The sequence below is a fragment of the Atractosteus spatula genome, chromosome 23 (genome assembly GCF_055471065.1).
Source record: "Atractosteus spatula isolate fAtrSpa1 chromosome 23, fAtrSpa1.hap1, whole genome shotgun sequence".
In the NCBI taxonomy this organism is placed as follows: domain Eukaryota; kingdom Metazoa; phylum Chordata; class Actinopteri; order Semionotiformes; family Lepisosteidae; genus Atractosteus; species Atractosteus spatula.
In genome coordinates this window covers 15234657-15255897 of record NC_142728.1, presented here as the reverse complement: position 1 = coordinate 15255897, position 21241 = coordinate 15234657, and the positions used below count along the sequence as shown (strand labels likewise).

The 21241-nt window shown below is 53.9% G+C and overlaps 1 protein-coding gene across 1 annotated transcript; it reads left to right on the top strand.

Annotated features, from left to right (window-relative positions):
* Positions 1 to 999: 999 nt before the first annotated feature.
* On the top strand, positions 1000 to 21209 carry adamts13 (ADAM metallopeptidase with thrombospondin type 1 motif, 13). The gene is made up of 28 exons (XM_088940656.1): positions 1000 to 1130; positions 1668 to 1734; positions 2582 to 2718; positions 3053 to 3136; positions 3515 to 3639; positions 4462 to 4608; positions 5309 to 5443; positions 6696 to 6846; positions 7301 to 7405; positions 7884 to 8035; positions 8422 to 8485; positions 9230 to 9356; positions 9838 to 9986; positions 10449 to 10569; positions 10807 to 10887; positions 11534 to 11715; positions 12084 to 12219; positions 12577 to 12706; positions 13135 to 13519; positions 14037 to 14145; positions 14855 to 14984; positions 15970 to 16146; positions 16987 to 17191; positions 18040 to 18508; positions 18724 to 18870; positions 19401 to 19577; positions 19766 to 19950; positions 20550 to 21209. Exons 1-28 carry the CDS (start codon positions 1047 to 1049, stop codon positions 20703 to 20705), a joined length of 4317 nt encoding a protein of 1438 aa, XP_088796782.1. The 5' UTR covers positions 1000 to 1046; the 3' UTR covers positions 20706 to 21209.
* The last annotated feature ends 32 nt before the right edge of the window (positions 21210 to 21241 follow it).

Below are 21241 nucleotides of genomic sequence, written 5' to 3'. Positions count from 1 at the left end.
TGTATAATGTTTGGGTTGAGAATTACTGATAGAATACAAAGAGTAAAGATAAGATCAGATCACTTCATTGGCCATATACAATTTCTTGCATTAGGAATGTGTCTTTTCGCAGACCCCAGCTTGCTCTCCATGAGACACACAGACAGGGAGAGAAGCTGGGGGTCAGAGCGCAGGGTCAGCCATTTATACGGCGCCCCTGGAGCAGCTGGGGTGAAGGGCCTTGCTCAGGGGCCCAACGGAGTAGGATTCCTCCGACAGAGAGAGAATGCAATAATGCAATTAGTTCTGCACCAGAGGGATCTGCTGGGACCACTGTCCTTCCCAGTTTATATCAGTGATATTGTAAGTAAACCAGTCACGTTTACAGATGATAAATCGTGAGGCATGTTTGTGTTGACACAACACTTACATCTTGCACCCAAAGAAGGCTCCACAGCCGAAACGTTGTGTTTTCTCTCTTCTCTTTTCAGCAGGGAACAAACCCTTTACTTGTTCCTTTGCAGACGACGCATGCTGACGCAGCTGCCCACCTGAACTATAATAATAATAATAATAATAATGTCTGTTATAATATTCAGTCATTTTGAATTATTGTAGTTGTAATAGCTCTGCTCTCTTTTTTTGAATACAGGTCAGTACAGAACATTTTTGGAAGTGGGGTATGTGTTTAAAGGGGGGGGGGGGTGGTCTTATAATTCCTTGGCTCGGAATTGTCTTTTTCCAGTTCCAGAACTCCACCGCTCCCGAGTTTTGCGCTAATTCCGCACAGCCTTCGGAGACGGTGCCCGCTTTACCGTAAACCGCCTCTGACGGACCATTTCCGAAAGGCTCCCTCCCACTCTGCAGATCCAGCAGGAGCCCTGAGTGGAGTTTGCTTTCTGACCTGCACTCAATGTGTTTGCATTCCACCTTGCTCCCCCCCCCTGCCCCCCGCCACCACTACCCTGCAGGGCAACAGCCAGAGGAGCAGGGAGACTGAAGAGCAGAACACAGCAGAGCTCTTTCCCTCCAGCTCGGGATCGGGCTCAGACAGCTCACAGAGCACCATGACAGCAACATCTGGATTTCTTCTCTGCCTGGCCTTGCTTGTGCCAGGGACTGTGGCGGGGACGAGAGCTCCATTAGAGAAGGTAGGGGAGAGGGAAGGGGGGCCGAGATTTTCCGACAACAGCTTCAGTGACTGACATGCAAAGTCCATTGACCTCTTCAGCCTTGGCTGTTTCGACCACTTTGTGCTTTTTTTAATGATCCCTTAAAGAGGAGGGCTGGTTAGATTCATCATTAGCTGCAAGAAGAGAAAGAGTCAGCTAGTGAAATCTGGAACGCCTGCAACTTACCCCGTGGAATGTGGTCGGATATAATCAGGGGATCTGAGTTATGAACTATCGCACACGCACATTCCTAAACTGTGGCTCAGTCTTGAAATTGAGCTCCCTATACCCATGGTGACTCACCATGTTGCGGGCAATCATTCTGAACTGTGACTAATATACCTGTTGGCTGGGCATTCAGTGTAAACTCTTTGCTGTCTGATTTAGTCATCTCTTTAGATTGAATCATTTATAAAGAGACAGAGACACAGCTGTATGGATTATTGTCTAACATGGAACACAGTGAGGTAGAGTCACATTTGCTGGTTTTTGATAACAAGGCGGTCACTTTTACAGCGTTTTCTACAGTCTCTGCAGCAGGAGGATGTCTCGCACTACTTCGGCACAGGCCCCCGAGACGCAGGTATGTCGAAAATGCGCCGCACGGAGAAAACGTGCCTGTTTGCAATTACCCGGTTTCTAAACGGCCAACAGAGCCCTTTTCAAAAAACAAGAACGTGGCTGTGGGTCTGGAGACAGGTGTGAGCAGGCTGAATCCAATTCACCGCATCAGCTGCAGGGACAGAGCAGGGGAGGGGGGTCTGAAGGATTGGGAGGGTTGAGGCTCATGTCCCTCTGTTCACGGCAACGACCTCCGCGCCCACGTGGGGAGGACGAGGAAGCAAAGCCGGATTTCCCATGAGGCACTGCAGGCACAGTGCCTAGGGCCTATGAAGGAGGGAAACACTAGTGACTAACGAGAAACGCGCTGGAACAACATGCTTGCGATCGACTCTAGGGGCTCCAAATCAATAATCACAAGCTCTCCAGCGGCTGTTCTAGAAACTAGAAGTGTTGAAGTGATGGTCGCTCGACTCGCTCCATCAGTCACGTGGTTGAGCATTAGAATAGATAAAAGAGCATCATGTCAATCGACGTCATTCAATTGGCGTTTACCCCTCTTTTTGCACATTTCGGAGTGAGAGTGTGTAGGGCCTATGAACACCACGATCCGGCCCTGTGAGGAAGGACAGACGTGCTCCTCCGATCCCACCAATCGATCAAGCCGCCCATCTTGTGTGACAGCCCCCGAGCTCTGCGGCGATGTAGCACAGGCTCACAGCTGGCTGGAGGAGAGGCGTGTCGCTCAGAGGGACAACACTCTTCTGATGCTCCTGCAATAAGCGGACACGAGGCTACTGAATCAGGGCTAGAGAGGAGGAAGGGATCTGAGCCCCTGAACTCTGCTTTCTCCCCTGTCCCTCTCTCAGCTCCGCCCCGGCGTCTCCGCAGAACGGCCGTGGGCCTGGACGTCAGACACCTGGAGCTGCTGGTGGCGGTGGGGCCCGACGTGAAGGACGTCCACCGACAGGACACGGAGAGATACGTCCTCACCAACCTCAACATCGTGAGTCCACTTCCAGGGCAGGGGCAGGGGTGGAGAGAAGGGAGGAGCAGGGCCGGGGGGGCGGGGGGAGGTGGGCTATAGGAGTCTGCCCCCACTGCCTCGCTCTCCCCCGTGTGCGGACACAGGGTTCGAAGCAGCGAGCCGAGGTGTGAAAACCACACAGCCGGCACTACCAGGAATCGGGTGGGCATGCCAAAAACTAACTGGAGATGCTAAATGACGAAAAAGAAAAGTTAGTCACTTCTAGAAAGAAAGTGGGGGGACTGGAATCCCTTGCAGCTGGATCTCAGATCTTCCTCACCCGCTCCTACGCTTCTCTTGTGTGTCTCCACAGGCCTCGGAGCTGCTGAGGGACACCAGCCTGGGGGCTAATCTGAGAGTCCACCTCGTCCGCATGGTCATCCTCACGGAGCCCGAGGTAAGCAAGCAGGCAGGCCGGGCCGAGAATAGCGAACTCAAGCGCCCATTGTAGGTGTCTTTTTCTTTTGGCCAGGAAAACCACACTGAGCCTCTTCTATCGCCAGGTCCCGATTCTTAAGTGTTTAAAATGACTTATGGTAAAACAGATGATACTGTATGTCATCAGAAAAAGTCAAAGGGAGAAAGGATTCTTAGCGCTGTCAGATTTACGTTTTGGAGCTGGAGAGTTGCCTTACTGCCCATGCCGTGATCGTCACACGGGTCACGGGTCACAGGCAGGACCGGCGCCACCTCCTCCGGCCCAGCCCGCGGCCCGCGAGCCGTCCCGGCGCTGTGCTGTGCTGTGCTGCCTCTGAGTGTCCCGTGTGTGTTTCAGCCCGAGATCCAGATCACCAGCAACATCACGTCCTCCCTGATGAGTGTGTGCAGCTGGGGGGGCAAACTGAACCCCCCCAGCGACTCGGACCCCCTGCACGCGGACCTCGTGCTCTACATCACACGGTAAACTCCGGGCCCCACGAGGGCGCGCACGGGACTGCACACTCACAGGGCAATGCAGAGAGAGGCTTCATCGGACAATCTTCCCTGGCTTTGAAGCTCCCAGATCGCGCGGCTAGGCTTATGTTACCTCCGTTCTCTCCAGGTTTGCGTTTAGAGGTGGGGCGCGGGGTCTCACTGGGGTCTGGTTTTCACAAAGAGCTGAAGTTTTAGCACAGGGGGGGATCAGCTGTAACAGCAGAGGGAGATAGGAGTCAGGAGTGTGAGCTACAGAGGCTCCTGAAGAAGGCTTTCCCCCCCCAGGGGTGCCCGACTCCTGTCCTGGGGTGTCGCCTGACTGATCGGCACCGAGAGGGGGGGGACAGACTGGGGGCGCAGTGCCTGCGGTCTGCTCTGACGCTTGTGCCGACAGACTGTACAGGGGTTCAGGGAAGTCGCCTCCAGCTAGTTCCAGCTCCAGGAGCTCACTGTGCAGACAGTGCACTTCACTGTGCGGGATGTGACTGGTTGTCTTGTTGCTGAAAGGTGCAGGTCTCCCAGTTTAAAGAGCTGGAGAGGCTCGTGTGACTTTTTGAGCTTTGATTAATTGAGAACAGGAGTTTCGGAAGTTTGGAAAGTGTGGGGTTGCTGGTGCAGCAGGGCTAAGTGTGTCACCCAGGAAGTGGATGAGGATAACGTAAGATGATTGATTAGACCAATTGAACCCCCTGTCCCCGTTCTTCACATGCTGGGAGTTTACAGAGAAATATAAGATGTGCTCCTGGACAGGAGCTGTGGACCCCTGGGTTACCCTCTCTTCTTATGTTACTCTTGCACCCCCTGCAGGTTTGATCTTGAATTACCTGATGGCAACAAGCAAGTCAGGGGCGTGGCCCAGCTGGGCGGGGCTTGTTCCAGTGGGTGGAGCTGTGTCATCACCGAGGATACGGGATTTGACCTAGGCATCACCATCGCCCATGAAATCGGGCACAGGTACTGTGTCTGCAGGCTTTAAGTATGCCTCACATTCTGTCTTTTTTCAAATATAGTACATATCTGATAAGGCCCAACCTCTGGACGAAGCTTCAGAAAAGATGGGCGACTATCGGTTTGTCTGAAAGACACCAAGATTAATTAGACTAATCAACTGTTACCCAACTTGAAAGTCAATTAGCAGCAAACAATCATAAATCACATTGCCTTATTTTGCTCTGTCACCCTTTCTGTTACATTTCCGTTAATTTGAATAAGGCTAGACTCTTAACATTTCTTTGGAAATTACTAATTATTTAGCAATTAGTTGGGGGAGGGGGGGGCTCCTTGTTCAAGGGTACAACAGCTGTGCCCCACATAGGATTCGAACCCACAACCCTCCCATTACATGTCCATAGCCTTGATCACTGCTACACATAATAACTAAATGGGTCCCAGAGACCAGTTTATAAAGTAGGGAGTGTCACCAGAGCCATCTCGGTCAAGCAACTTGTACAAGGTTACAATTGCTGTGCCCCATACGGGAGTTGAACCTGCAGCCCTTCTTGTTACAGAGGCATAACCTGTACTCCAGACCGGAGTGTGATCTTGTTGCTCTCTGCAGCATCAGCCTTTCAGATTTAAGCCAGAACATTAAGAGGAAATGTTTTCCCAGTGTTCACACCTCACGTCACAACCGCCCGCTTGCTTCCTTCCTCAGCCTCGGCATCAGTCACGACGGCCCGGGCACCTCCTGCAGCGGCAGCGGGTTCATCATGGCGGCGGACGGCGGCTACAACAGCGTGGACCTCGCCTGGTCGCCGTGCAGCCGGGAGCAGTTCCTCAGCTTCGCCAGGTGCGTGCCGCGGCGCAGAGCGGCGGTCTGGTCCGCCAGCGACTGGGCCTGTCGAAGAGACCCCCCTCCCCGGGCTTCAGGCATCGCAGTCTGGGTCTGTTTAAATCCTCTCCCTCTCGAGGAGAAGGGTTAGAGGAGCGGAGCTTTTACTCAGGTGCTAATGAAATAGAGGGACTTGGACCTACAACCGCATAGCAGGTCTGTGTGCTGCTGTAGTGCAGCGTGTTCTGTAGTGCAGCATGTTCTGTAGTGCAGCGTGTTCTGTAGTGCAGCGTGTTCTGCTGGCTGTGTGTCGCTATAGTGCAGTGTGTTCTGTAGTGAAGTGTATTCTGCTGGCTGTGTGTCGCTATAGTGCAGTGTGTTCTGTAGTGAATTGTGTTCTGCTGGCTGTGTGCCGCTATAGTGCAGTGTGTTCTGTAGTGCAGTGTGTTCTGAAGTGCAGCGTGTTCTGTAGTGCAGTGTGTTCTGCTGGCTGTGTGTCGCTATAGTGCAGTGTGTTCTGTAGTGAAGTGTATTCTGCTGGCTGTGTGCTGTTTTAGTGCAGTGTGTTCTGTAGTGCAGTGTGTTCTGTAGTGCAGTGTGTTCTGAAGTGCAGCGTGTTCTGTAGTGCAGTGTGTTCTGTAGTGCATTGTGTTCTGAAATGCAGCGTGTTCTGTAGTGAAGTGTGTTCTGCTGGCTGTGTGTCGCTATAGTGCAGTGTGTTCTGTAGTGAAGTGTATTCTGCTGGCTGTGTGCTGTTTTAGTGCAGTGTGTTCTGTAGTGAGGTGTATTCTGCTGGCTGTGTGTCGCTATAGTGCAGTGTGTTCTGTAGTGAAGTGTATTCTGCTGGCTGTGTGCTGTTTTAGTGCAGTGTGTTCTGTAGTGAAGTGTATTCTGCTGGCTGTGTGTCGCTATAGTGCAGTGTGTTCTGTAGTAAAGTGTATTCTGCTGGCTGTGTGCTGTTTTAGTGCAGTGTGTTCTGTGGTGAAGTGTATTCTGCTGGCTGTGTGTCGCTATAGTGCAGTGTGTTCTGTAGTGCAGCGTGTTCTGCTGGCTGTGTGCTGTTTTAGTGCAGTGTGTTCTGTAGTGAAGTGTATTCTGCTGGCTGTGTGTCGCTATAGTGCAGTGTGTTCTGTAGTGCAGTGTGTTCTACTGGCTGTGTGCTGTTTTAGTGCAGTGTGTTCTGAAGTGCAGTGTGTTCTGCTGGCTGTGTGCTGTTTTAGTGCAGTGTGCTTTGCCAGGTGTGTGATGCACCGCTGTGCCTGTGTTCCAGTGCGGAGCAGGCTGGCTGTCTGAGTGACCTGCCGCTGCAGGAGGCAGGGCTGCAGGACTGGAAGCCGGGGCTGTACTATGGGGCGGACGACCAGTGCCGGATCGCCTTCGGCAGCGCGGCCCGCGCCTGCACCTTCAGGCATGGGGACATCGTGAGTCACGCACATCCACGCCCGCTCCCGCACAAGGGCTCACACGTGCAGGGTCATGTGCGTATTGGCTGACGTGCAAAATCAAATCTAGCCCGCTTGTGCGAGCACAAGCTTGCACATAAATGTTTAGGCTTTTAGAGAAACTGCTGATGCATCCACACACCTCCACATATAACTGGGGAACATTGCATCCAAACACGCATGCTGTCATCTCCCTTTCGCTGTGAAAAAACGGAGACCAGGAGGAAGCTCTTTACACAAAGGGTGGTGGGAGTCGGCAACAAGCTAAACAGACTAAATGCCGAAGCTCATACGCTGCCTTCCTCCAAGAAATGTATGGGTGATCCCTGTTTCTTGAGGGTGACAAGTAACCTTTCTCACCTTCTTATGCATCTTGTGACTTCCTGTGTGCCTAATACTCCGCCCAGAGCTGTCATTTGTCCTGTGCCCCCAGGACATGTGCCGTGTCCTGTCCTGTCACGTGACCCCCAATGACCACAGTTCCTGCTCTCGCCTGCTGGTTCCCCTTCTAGATGGCTCAGAATGTGGGCCCAATCAGGTAAAAGCTTGAAGAAGGAACTAACCAATAGCAAACAAGTCTTAGTAATACCTTGTGTAATTATAGGGGCTTAGTGCAATTGTGAGAGGAGTAAATGTACAGGGTTCTGGCATAGCTGTGTGGATTCCTGTATGAATGGTGTGCAATAACAATGTGTGGGTAGACGTGTGTTCTGTAATGTTATATTATTCATTAGTGATGTTGTGTTTACTTGTACTGTTTGAGCATGTTGTAAGTTTCTTTGTCCATAAAACACAGCTGCTTTGACGCAAGACACATTTCTGAGAAAAGGTATTATTGAATGGTACCGTATCAATATGAGAAGCTACTCTCGCGCTGCATTTAGATACTGAACTGATCAGAGGGGCCCTTCTTGTGCTCAATCCTTTATAAGAAGCAATGCAGTGGAATTAGACCGTGAGGTAGCAGCCTGTGCTGGTAGCGATTAAATGCACGGTTTCTTCCCTGCACTTCCCAGTGGTGCCTGAAGGGGCGCTGTGTGTCGCCCACCCAGCTGAGCTCCCCGGCGATGATCCACGGCGCCTGGTCTGGCTGGTCGGAGTTCTCCCCGTGCTCCCGCACCTGTGGGGGAGGTGTCAGATCCCGGCGGAGACAGTGCAACAACCCGAGGTGACCAGCAGCCGCATGGCTGGGAAGCACTCGCTAATCAATCGCCATCCATACAGTCGAATCAATAATCAATAATGCATGCTTAATGGATTAGGAAATCAAATGAATAATTAATTGACATCAATTATTACTTAATTGATCTTAATTGGTCACAAATATTCAAATAATATTCTGAAATTAGTATGATTTGATAATGTGTCGTATTGAGAATTGAATATTAAATGATAATTAATATTCAATAATTACCTATCAGAAATCAAGCCGTCCTGGAATCGGAAGGGGCAATCCTGGGTCGGGATTGGCTGAGAGATCCGTGAAAGGCGCTGTGTCGTTATGGGTCAAGCGTAAATCACGGTCCGTTACAGTGTCAGACCTTTCCCCTCTAGGCCAGCGTTTGGAGGAAGGAGCTGTGAGGGCAGGGATGTCGAAGCCGGACTGTGTAACACACAGGTAAGACTCTCCGGCCAAGGCTGTGACATGTCTTCATACAGAGCTGTGGGTCTTCATGGCTCACCCCAGCGCAGACCTGCGAGGCTCAGTTCAGATTTCGGGGGTTAGAATGAATCCGCATCGACGAGTGCATTTCAAATCACAACATAAGTGGAATGGACACAGTAACTTCTAAAACCTTGAACGAGGCGACAAAACTTCCAGCGAGGTGACGCTGTAAACAAGCAGGGGTGTGAATCCAGCTCACAATCCCGTGCTTAATTCGCGATTTGTCACATTTTTCTACAACATCAATGAATTTATTTTGTTCCCAAGATTCAACAGGCAGTCTGAGGAAATGGGACAGCTTTTCAACTTGAATGGCTGCTGTCCCAGGCAGCCTGCGGTGTGCAGAGACTGTGGTGTTGCTGTAGCACCACAGCTATGACCCAGACGTCTTTTCCCACTGCACGGCACACATCCCACATTGGGAAGACCGGCCTTTGCTCCAGGGTCTTCTTCAGACATCGGCGTGTGTACGAAAGAAAAGACCTGAAACGTTACCAGGGCCGCTCACTTACAAAATACAAAAGCAGTGATACTTGTAAACGTGGAAAACGATCAATTTCACTGGTAAAAGTAACATTCCGAGCAGGGCTTGGACGCTACAGTGTAGAGATCGTTGGTTTCACATAGATAACGGTACCTGTCTCAGTGCGGCTTGTCCCAGTTCACGTCTCTCTCCCCCTCTGTGCGCCGAGGCAGGCCTGCGAGAAGAGCCAGCTGGACTTCATGGCCGAGCAGTGCTCCCAGACCAACTCCGAGCCCCTGAGACTGAAGCCCACCTCCGCCTCCTACCACAGCTGGGTGCCTGCTGTGGGCTTCGTCAGTGGTGAGCTCTCGCGCCGACCTCCAGGGCCCACTGGTGGGCTCACATTGAGCAGACAGGAAGCCGGCTGGTCCCCACTTACCCAGCTGGGAGGGCTGGAGCCACTGGGGTAAAGACCTCACTCAGTGTCTGCAGCGGGGACTCGAACCCACAGCCTGTCGGGCATGAGATCAGGGACTAACCCGCTGTGCTCGCCCTGCCGGGTACATCTGCGAGTATTCGTAAAGCAAATCCAGAAATGATCCTAACAGCCCATTCAAAAACTGCGCCATGTTCTATTGTGAGCAGAGTAAAGGGTATCTAAGAGCTGGTGGGTCCTAGCCAAGCACAGAGAGGCAGGGCTAAACATGATCCAGACCGAGGGATCTTCACAGCCATGTGAAGTGACAGACCAGCTCGTGGTCCTGTACTGTAGGTGTCGTTCTGTTACTCAGTGGCTTGTGGGAACTGGATGTAAACTGACCCCTGTCCCCCCCCCCCCCAGGTGACGCCCAGTGCAAACTCATGTGCCGCTCGCTGGGGCAGAACTTCATGATGAGCCGGGGCAGCCAGTTCCTGGACGGGACAAGGTGTGAGCCTGGCAGCCCCACCCCCGCAGGGTCCCGGGGGGCGTGCCTGGCAGGGAGATGCCAGGTAATGTCAGTGAGTGTGCCTGGCAGGTGATGTCAGTGAGTGTGTATGGCAGGTGATGTTAATTGGTGTCGGGTGATATTATATGATGTCAGCGTTTGTGCATGGGAGGTGATGTCAGATGATGTCAGCAAGTGTGTATGTCAGGTGATGTCAGGTGATGTCAGTGAGTGTGGGTGGCAGGTGATGTCAGTGATTGTAGGTAAGGGAGGGTACTGCAAAAAGAGAGAATGCTGTTATTTTGGTTTGGTTAATGTTCACATCAAACAGATTCCTCTTATCGAGCAAACAGACCCCATAGCACCATGATCCTGTCCGAAAAGAGGCACGTTCTCAAGTGTGGTAACCCAGTGTGAACCTAGCGTTCAGCGCGATCGCGGAGTATTTAGAGTGAGTACTGCTTCACTGCTCCGGACTCCACTGCGGTGCGGAGCTGATGCGCCACTCTCCTCTTCCTCCCGCCAGCTGTTCGGGTGCGACGGCCAGTTGAACTCTGGGACGGTGGAGGACGTGTGCGGGGTGTGTGGGGGGAATGGCTCCTCCTGCAGTCAGGTCTCCGGCTCCTACAGCGAGGGGCAGCCCAAAGGTACTGCCCCCTACCTGCGCACCCCTGTAACTGCCGTCTGGTGGAACCCAACGCTTCTGGTAGACACAGTCAGTTTGGGGGCCCGAGGCGATCTTAAATAACAATCGAATAATAAAAATCAGTATCCGGCAGTAATTCCTCCTTTCAGGGGCAGAAGCTGACTCTCTCTCCTGCCCCCCGTCCGCCGCCATGGAACCCGTGAGCAAGCGCCGATGTTTCCTCTCTCCTGTTTTGCAGAGTACACCACGTTCCTCACCCTCCCGGCCAACGCCACACGCGTCCACGTCGTCAACAGCAGGTCCCTCTTCTCACACCTGGGTGAGTCGGACCTCCGCGGTCGTGGGCCAGTGGGGGGGGGGGGGCGTGTCGCTTTTGCTTTCAGAGAATATTCCATTTTAGCCCCGGGATAACGTGCTATATGCGTCTGCAGAGTTTCCTTAAATATTCCGAGCCCGGAAGGTGTGCTGGTGAACAGGGACGGTGATCGGGTAATTATCGCTGGCGTCTAGGCCTTCTAGGATGGGCTGAGGTCTGATTATGAGAGGCTGATACCGTGACGGTCCAGCCCCTGACACAGCAAACCCCCACCCTGATCTGGCTGTCGGGATTTCTGAGAGGGGTGAGCAGTTGGACCCCTGCATGAAGCGGTGAGGAAGGGAGTACTACGAGCACAAGTAGGTCCCAGATTCCAAATCCAAGCCGTTAGGCAAGAGCGAAGTCACAAGTAGGAGAACCAGGTTGGGTAGTCAAAGGAGTCGGGTCGAGAAGAGTAGCGTGCACAAGGGAAAGCTGTGGAAGACTTCTCAGTAGTGAGCGGAGGTAAGCCAGTGAAGAGTGATTCGATATTGAAGAGAGGGAGACGTGGTTGGATAATTAGTTCCCGGATGAGCGTTTGTGGAGTTTAGTACAAGCGCGTAAGGGAGAAAGGATGAGTCATGACGCTGGCCGCCCCTGTCCCCCGCAGCGGTGACGGTGGGCGAGAGGTACGTGGTGGCCGGGAGGGGCGCCGTGTCCAGGAACACCTCCTATCCTTCGCCGCTGGAGGACGGCAGGCTGGAGTACCGGCTCCACCTCACCGCCGACCACCTGCCGGACTCCGAGGAGCTGCTGCTGCCCGGGCCCGTACAGGAGCGGGTGCACATACAGGTCAGGCCGCCCAGCGGGAGCGAGGAGGGCCGAAAGCCGGCCTGGCTTGCAGTCACGCGCTAGGGACACGGGCCTCAGACAACGTCGCGCTGCCGTTTCGTTTTGCCTGAAGCAGACGAGCTGTGAGGTGCCTCTCTATCGGCGTCGGTCATACTTGTAGATTTCGAACGTGCGTGTTCAGAATGCTCCCGGGTGGCTCGCTCGGCGATCTGGCTGTCTCCATGGCTCCGTGACGGACTGGGGGTTGTGTGCCTCGTGCTTCTGGGATAGATTCTGGGTTGCCGTGACCGGGGGAAAGTGGCTTGCTGCTGTGGGGCGGCGGGAAGGCTATGTTTGCCAGCGGCTCACTCCAGTCCCGTACTCCGCAGGTCTATCGGAAGTATGGGAAGGAGTACGGCGAGATCACCAGCCCCAACATCTCCTACTCCTTCTTCATCCCCTGGGAGATCCCCTCTGCCAAGTGGACAGCCGCCACCTCAGCTTGCTCCACCACTTGCGGGACAGGTAACGGTGCCCCGGAGAGGACAAACTGCACCCAGAAATAATCCCCTACCTACGGCCCATTCAATCACCGTGACCCCGGGTTCCAGCAGAATGATGTCATTGCAACCCAACGGACGGCGTTGAGCGTGGGTCTGGCAGAACGTTCCCAGCCTCCGCTGTGTCTCCAAGATCACATCCCCGCCCCGTGAAGGGGCTTATAAACAGGTCCTTTCAGAAAATCCCTGCTGATAAAAATAATTCCCTTATGCCAAGGTTATGTAAGGCCCTCTTATGAAAATCTCTAAGCAGATTTTACCCAGACATAGCGAGAAATGGCTGAACGTTTGCATTAAAACCCCCCTTCTCCCTGCCCCCCAGGAGTGCAGGAGATCTCCTACGTCTGCGTGGACTCCAGCACTGAGCAGAGGGCTGAAGACAAGGAGTGTGGAAGCCCCCCCCAGCCCTCAGTTCTCCAGACACCCTGTAACCTCCGACCCTGCCCCCCCAGGTACAGCACTGCTGTGGGCTGATGAACCAGCTACCGGCTGAGCTTCTTAATGAGGGCGAAGGGGAAGTGTGCTCTCATCAGCGGCCTCCTGAGCCCTACAGTGTCACACTGGGCAAGAATTAGGAAGCCATGATACTCCTCCATAAGGATACGATCAAAACACTTTGAAAGTACCATAGTTAGAAAGGACTGTGTACTCTATTTGCTTAGTGGCTGACAACTGCAGGAAGTCAATAGGAATGACTAAGAAGTCCCAGCAATTCCTACACTGGCTCCTGTCATTCTTACTTGTTTTCAACATTGCAACTAGTATTCTAAGGCAGCTGCCCCTTCATTCAATTACTGATGCTTAACCATGATGTTCACAGTTTTTCTAGTGATGTACTTAACCAAAGGGAACTGCTCACTTTGCTCTCGCTGTTGCCTAGCTGGGAGGTGGGAGAGTTCGGGCCCTGCAGCGCCCCCTGTGGCAGAGGGGAGATGGTGCGTCCAGTTCGGTGCGTGCGGAGGGAAGGGGGGCTGACCATCCAGCTGCCCGCGTCCGAGTGCCCGCCGCGCTTGGTGCCGCACTCCAGCCAGCCCTGCAACCCCCAGCCATGTCCGGGCAGGTGGCGCGTGTCCGACCCGGGCCGGTGCTCGGCGGTGTGCGGGCCGGGGGTGGCCGGGCGGTCCGTGTCCTGTGTCCAGGCCCTCTGGGGTTCGGACGTGGAGGTGGACGAGAGGCTGTGTCCAGAGTCCGAGAGGCCTGCGGAGCTCCTTCCCTGCGTGGTTGACGTCTGCCCCCTTGGCTGGGAGTCTGGGAACTGGTCAGAGGTAGACTGGCAGAGGAATAGAGCTGTAATACTTACCGACACCTAGCAGGGCATGAATGGACTGACTGCACGTAGATCTGGCAGATTGCTACAAGCATCAGCTTCTGATTGGCTCTGCCTATCAGCAACAGGAAAAGAAAGATTAACCTCCACAGTACTAACACATGTTAATAAATAACATTCTTCCTTCTTTCCAAAGATGCTCGCTGGCTTATGCTATACTAAGGTGCGCTGATGTACCAAACTTCGCTCATGCATATCATTGCACCTGGGTGTAAATCCTAGTCATGTTGAATGGTTTTGTTAGTTTTCAGGATAGCCTTTAATGGTTGATCAAGGGCTCCTCAGGGGTTCAGCGATCACTGCATGGTAGAGCTTCTGCTTATTAAGAGCAGTGAATCGTGCTTTCCAGTTCCCTTATTCTGCATATTCAGCCTCTTCAGTCCGGTGTTGTTGGTGCAGGAGGCTGTGGCTTTTACGTGCTCCAGTAAGGTGCTGTGAATATCTGTCTTTCCCAGGCTCCACGGTTACACAAAGCGGGGCTTGACTGGGTCTCACGCGCCAGGGCGGAGCCTGTGTATGTGTGGAGCCCTGTGATTGGCCAGTGCTCCAAGAGCTGTGGAGGAGGTGAGTGTGCACGATCATTCCATCTCTCTCCAGCAGGGGGCAGCACACTGGACTTCAGTATTTCTCAGCTTGGAGCTGTTGGTTATCGTCTACTCACCCAGTTCTCCCGATTGATAGCGACATCTCCTTCACTCCTACGACTGGCTAACAGGCTCCTCCAACACTCCCACCTGCCAGAGTCATTTGTCTTTTGATAGTCTGCAAGCTGAACAGCACCATACAGGACTGGCAGTACCAACCGGAGGAGCAGTGCCTCTGCCACTGACACCACAGCCCTTTCTATATTGGCAGCACTCTGCTAATTCTGTGTCGCCCTCTGGGGAATCCCAGTCAGTCAGCTGCCAGTATCATCTAATTTGTCAAAGAGCCCCACCCACACTCCAGCGAGGCACCTACACTGGTTGAGCCATTGTGCGGAATTAATTCCTTACACTTACATTATAGAGCGCTTTTCTGGTCACTCCACTCAAAGCGCTTTACAGGTAATAGGGAATCCCACTTCCACCACCAGTGTGCAGCCCCACCTCACCAGCGCTCTCAGTGGGGAGGAGAACAGAGTGATGAAGCCAGTTCAGAGATGGGGATTATTAGGAGGCCATGGTAGGTAAGGGCCAATGGGAAGTGTGGCCAGGACGCTGGGGGTAACACCCCTACTCTTTTTGAGAAACGCTGAATGCTGGGTAATCCCCTCCTGTGGCTCGTGTCCCAGGTCTGGCAGAGGTGCGATACTCCTGTGTGGATCACCAGTCCAGGTCCACGGTGCTGGAGACGCAATGCGACGAGGCCAGCAAGCCCGGGTCCAGACTGGAGCCCTGCGGCCGTACCCCCTGCCCCCCAGCGTGAGTCTCCCCGACCAGGAGGTCAGAGTGTCGCTGTCCCCCTGGGTCACTCCTTCACTGCACACCTCGTCCTCATGTGTGCCGGTGCTGGTATCCCAATCCTCGTATCCTAATCCTGGCAACAGTCTTCTGGATTCCTGGAACAAATGCTGATTCTGTGTTTGGGTTCAATCTGGACCGCTAGTAGCAGCAGGTAGCAGGACTGTTTATCTCGAACCCGGCTCTGTGGATCAGCACTGGTCCATGGAGCAATGCTGACCAATCCTTGACATAACCTTAAGTATCATTACCGATTAAATTCTATTTTTTTTTATACTACGTTTTTGCCTAAGCGGTTCACAAAGAAGGAGGACTGGTCCCTGGTACAAACAAAGCTGTGGAAGACAGTTTAGGGTACAGAGACGCCCCCTTCTGGCCGGATATGGTACTGACGGCAGGCCCACCTGTGCTAAATTTCCTCTTCAGCACAGCCAGCATCTCTGGCTCTGGTGTGAAAATTTCTGGGTTCGGGTCCTGGTGGGATCCAACTAAAACTGCATCTCTTTCGTTAGCTTGGTAGTCCATTTAGAAGCAGTCATTTCCATCACTGTGTGATCTTAACCATCTTCATTCCTCTTCTATTCTCATATATTAACTGAGAATTCACTCTTTCTAGTGTGTGTGATTGTGTTAGCTGTTGGGGAGCCCAACTCCAGTCCAGGGGGCTTTGTAAGTCCAGAATTCCTGAGTGTTGGGGTGTAGCTGGAGAAGGCCCTGTCACCCATATATTGTAAGCAATCTTGGGGGATAAACAGGAGGCCAGAAACAGACTAATGAAAGTTGTATGGTGGGGAATTGGAAGATAGTATATCAGATGATGCGCCAGGTCAATAATTAAGCCAATAATTAGCTCAATGAGGTCATTAGTAGTTGAGCCGGAATGACACAGCTGGGCTCCAATGCTGATGTTGTGCTCTTTGCACTCTTGCTCCCTCCTGGCCAGCAGGTGGCACTCTAAGATGGGGGTGTGCAGTGTGTCGTGCGGCGGGGGCGTGGCCCGCCGGCTCCTGTACTGCACGCGGGCTAGCGAGGAAGCCGGGGAGGTGCTGAGCGACTCCGAGTGTGGGACAGTCCCGAGGCCCGAGGAAGTGGTCGCCTGCAACACCCACAGCTGTCCTCCCAGGTGGGGCTCTTTTCCCATAAGCCTCCATCAGCGCGTGGAGCTCAAGATACGCTGCCCAGAACCTGCAGGTCGACACCCCAGGGGAATCTAGGGAAAACTCCAAATCTTCAATGGCTGAGGACTCAGAAACCGTAGCCGTTCAGAGTCGTGAGATCAGGGATGGAGTCGATTAACGCCTGACAGTAAAAACCCTGGTGGAACAGAATCCCAAGGCAGAAGTCAGGGACCAGACTGTTCCTGCTATTTCACTGATTATTCAGGCACATGAAAATAACGCCCAGCGACAGACTGGCGTCCCATCCAGGGGGTACCCTGCCTTGCGCCCGTTGCTTGCCGGCATAGGCTCTGGCTCCCCCAGCGCCCCTGAATCGGATGGAGCAGACAGAAAACGGATTAATCTGCCTCCAGTAGCGACCGTTGACGATTCATTTGGTTTCCTGGATATCTTTCTTGGTGGAAGAAAATTCCAAGTATTTCCCGATTCGAATGGACTGGCGCATTATCTCCTGCAGTGCTGCTCTGCTTTCCCTGTGGAGGCCAGAGTGGGTCTCCATGTAGGACTGTGTGATAACTGGCAGAATGTGCTCTGAGTGGGCGTCGCGGTTCCGCGTGGGCTCGTGCCCTCCGCCCCTCCACCCCACCCCGCCGGTTTATCCCGCAGCACCTGGGGTGCGAACCCGGGTCTCCCGGTGTGACGCCCCAGGGAACCAGCCGAGTGAGCTAAAGGAGACCTCCCCCAGCCCAGGCGGCTGAGGTCCCTGCTACGCGCAGGGAGGGCGATGACGTCGCCGTGCCCAAACTAACTCCGCTACATCTGTACTCTCCTGTTGCTGTTGGCAGGTGGAGGGTGCAGGAATCCGGGCCCTGCTCTGTGTCCTGCGGGCCTGGCGCGGCCCGGCGGACGGTGTCTTGTGTCCGGTTTGAGCAGGGGAGAGACTCCGAGGTGCCCCCGGAGCTGTGTCCGGAGCTGGAGAAGCCCCCAGCCCTGGTGCCCTGTCTGGTGCAAGTGTGCACCTTCAGCTGGACGGTGCAGGAGTGGACCAAGGTACAGAACAGGCCTGGTGCAACCGCACCAACACACACACACACAGGCCCACTCATCACTACCACTAACCTCACAATGCACGATTCGGCAGCAATGCACAATCTCCACCTCTGCACTGTCCCCCCCCCCTTAATAGTGACAGCTCCCCCCCTCAGCTGAATCCCACTGCCTTTTCAAGACTGCGCGACTTACGAAGGCGAGGGGGTGGCTGTACCAGAACTGAATCACAGACTCGTATTTAAGTTGTGTATTGGTGAACGTGCAAAAGAACAAGTAAACAAGTTGGGTTTCTTTTCTTCTCTTTTCGGCAGGGAATAAACCTCTGCTTGTTCCTTTGCAGCCTACGCGTGCTGACGCAGCTCCCTTACTGGTATTATTTAACTTGTTGTTGCTGCTGCTGCTCTGGTGTTTCCTTCATGTCTTTGTATCGGAGCGTACGTGCGAATAGGCATTTCACCGCTCTTCTGCCCGTGACACATAAACCGAGCTGAACTTACGGAGGGGAAATACATTTTACACGAGCAGGCGGCTGCGTCGGCATGCGTGGGCTGCAAAGGAACAAGTCAAGGTTTATTCCCCGCTGAAAAGAGAAGAGAAGAAACATAATGTTTCGGCTGTGGAGCCTTCTTCGGGTATGCCTTCTACATTTCATCTAAGCATTTCATCGCACTCGTGCAAATGACAAATACACTGAACTGAGCACGATGCAGGATGTGAACGTAAGTAAGCGTACAGGGATGCGAGTAGCAGTCTAATGGCGGTTGTGACCTTTAACCCCGAGAAAGAGCTAGAATCGTGCGAGCTGTCTTCCCGTGGCTGTGCGCTGACCCCGTGCCCCTGTCCCTCAGTGCTCGGTGTCCTGTGGCTTCGGGATCCAGTCCCGGCAGGTGTCCTGCGTGGGGCCGGCCACGCCCCACCCCCTCAGCCCCCTGTTCTGCATGCACCTGCCCAAGCCCATCACCATCCAGGGCTGCCACCTGCAGGACTGCCCCCCGGCGCCAGCAGCCGATCTGCCTGCCGGAGCCCCCAGTAAGGACCAGCCCCCAGCCGCGGGCTCTGACGGGCACCGGACAGACAGCCCTCTGGGCCCGGACAGGATCGGGGTTCCGGGAGAGGAGCCTCCAGTGCCAGGAAGCGCCCCAGATCGGCAGGCGATCCCGGGGACACCCGCTCCAAACCCGCCGCAGGACCCCGCTGTCACCAGACCAGGGGCCACGCCTGCCCCAACTCAGCCAACGGCAACCCCCAGCAGCCCCCGTGAGAAGCCCCAGTACAGGGCCAGAGTGGAGCCGCTGAGTCCCCCGAAAACTGAGACAAGTTAGGTGGTGGATAAGTCCAACTTCCATTCTATGTCCTGTCCCCTTTGTGCTCTTCTGATCAAACTGTGACTCTTATTCTGGATGTTTCTTTACAGTCCTGTTCCTTGCCTGCTGTATGTTTTTCCTGTTCTCTCTGTAACGTTAACTGTCTCTCAGCCTGCCCGTCCTGGTGACAGAGGCAGGAACACTGACCCACCTGTCTGTCCGCTCCAGGTGTGTGCAGCCAGCTGCTCCTGAAGGACTCTGGGACGGTGGACCTGAGGCACGTCCAGTCGCGGGACTGTCTGCTGTCTATCGGCCGGCCCCTGGGCCAGGTCATCCAGGTCAAGGTGGTGTCCAGCTCCCTGAACTGCAAGGACAGTAGGTGACCATAGGAAAAGCCATCAGAAGTAGACAGGATGGCAGTAATTAAGGGTCCATCCATCTGTCTGTAATGGCATTGTCCTTAAAGGACCCAGATACTAGCCCATCAGGAAGTTAAATCTGCATTAACAGGAAATCAGCATTATGGGTCAAGAAATACAGTTCACGTTTAGAAAGATACCGGCTCCAATGCCTTATTAAACCACATAATCGGTGAAGCCACGCCGCTCAGCTTTCTCCTGTGCAACAGCGGTGCCAGCGAGCCAGCTGAGCTGGTTTTGAGGCTGTCATGTTAAGGGGAAGTCCAACGGACGTGCAAAGACCGTCTTCGTCGCCCAGAAAAAATAAAGAACAAGGACAGGATATAGAGGGGACAGGGAGGAAGCAGAAAAAAAGAACGCAATGGGCAAGTTTGTGGGTTAAAGGCTATGTTCCGCGTTACTCCTGCCCTGCTTACAACGCAACAGGCTTGCCTGCAGACCCCCAGCGCTGACTGGCAGTGTCTGTGTGTGCCCTCCTGTGCCCAGGGGAGCTGCTGGTGCTCTACAGCCGGCTGATGCTCAGGAAAAGGTGCGAGAGGCTGGCCGGCTACACCCTGACCACCAACACCAACGTGCTGCTGATTCGCCAGGGTCGCGTCACCCCCGGCAACGGAGTCCTGCTGGCCTACCAGAGCCTGAACGCCAGCGGCGGCCATGACAGCGGTGAGGGGGCGGGAGAGGAGGTGGGGGGGGGGGGGAACGGGGAAGGGCGACGACGTCCCTGCGGACACTCGGGCAGGGAGAGCCGGAGACGGACAAGAGTGGGGGACAGGAGGAGAGCTGGGGGGGGGGCCCGGGAGCTGGAATCGGCCCTTGACGGCCCCCCCCGCTTGTCGATTCGGTCTCCGCAGGCTGCGACGTGCAGCTGTTCGGCTCCTCGGGGGAGATCGTGAACCCCGTCCAGCCCCCGGATCCCGGGACACACGCCTGCCGGACCTTCATCAACGCCCCGCCCTCCCGGCAGGTGGAGGTCCGAGCCCTGAGCATCGGCCCCGCCTTCGTCAGCGGCGGCTCCAGGCAGCCCAGCTTCATCCTGGTGAGAGCGCGAGTGTGGCGGGCGGGCAGGCGGGCGGGCGTGCGTGCGTGGGAGTGCGACACGTGTGTGACGAGTGTGTTTGTGGCGAGTGGGTGCGTGCAACACCTGTATACTCATAAGCATGTGATGTGCTGGATGATGAGTGTGACGAGTGTGTGATGAGTATGTGTGGAGTGTGATGTGCGTGATGAGTATGTGTGGAGTGTGATGTGCGTGGATGATGAGTGTGACGAGTGTGTGTGATGCAAGATGTGTGATGAGTGTGTGACAAGTGTGATGTGTGGTGCAGTGGTTTGTGTAGTGGGTGGGTGTGACATTCAACCCCTCTGATCTTTAAAAGTTAATTAATCTAGGATCTCACCTAGCTTTTTTTGGAAAGAAACCGATATATCTGCTTCAACGACATGGCTGGGCAGCCTGTTCCCCACCTCCGCCACTCTTCTTGTTCGGGATGTTAACGCCGCTTCCCTGGCGTTCCTACTTGTGTCCTCTGCCTCGTGTCCGGGTGTGGGGACAGAATCCAAGCTCAGCCAGGGGTACGGTATCTAGACAGACAGCCAGGCTGGGAATACGGCAGCGGGTGTCCTCTCTCCCGGCAGATCCGGGACGTCGACGTCATGAGGAGCGTGGTGTTCCGGGGAAACCGGCTCTTCTTCTGGCGTTCCTCGGGAAGCAGGGTGGAGATCGAGTTCCACGGCACCTATGCGCACCAGGAGGGCGCCTTCCGCGCAGAGTACTCCATCATCGACCCCTGATTTCCCGCCGCGCGGAGTCCGATATCGCACTCTGCTAGAAAAGACAGAACTCCTTGATTCAAGCTCTCAAGCTCATCTCACCCCTCGCCGGTTGGCTTCATCCTGGCTTATTCATGGATTTAAAGACATTTACACTTAGTCGCAGTTTTCAGAGATTTGTAAGAATTGTGATGATTGAAAAAAAACAGTAATTGCACATAATTCTGCAAGAGCACCTCGGTCGTCCTACTGGCTAATCGATGTTCGAAGGGGCGTCTTCAGTATTTGTGAATTTCACTATAAATGGTGGGAGATGCCTGTAAGATCTGCAAACTGTTTGTAAAAAAATATGTTTTTTGACATTTGTGTACATTCCTAAACATTTACAACATGCAGATAAATTGTGTAGCATATAATCCCACATTTACCAAGGCAAATCATCTGTTCTTGACGATGTAAATATATGCATATATATATAGTGAATATTTGCAACATTTGTAAAATTGCAATTATACAAGGTACTGTTCTGGGCTTTATATTTACTGTCAATATTTTAT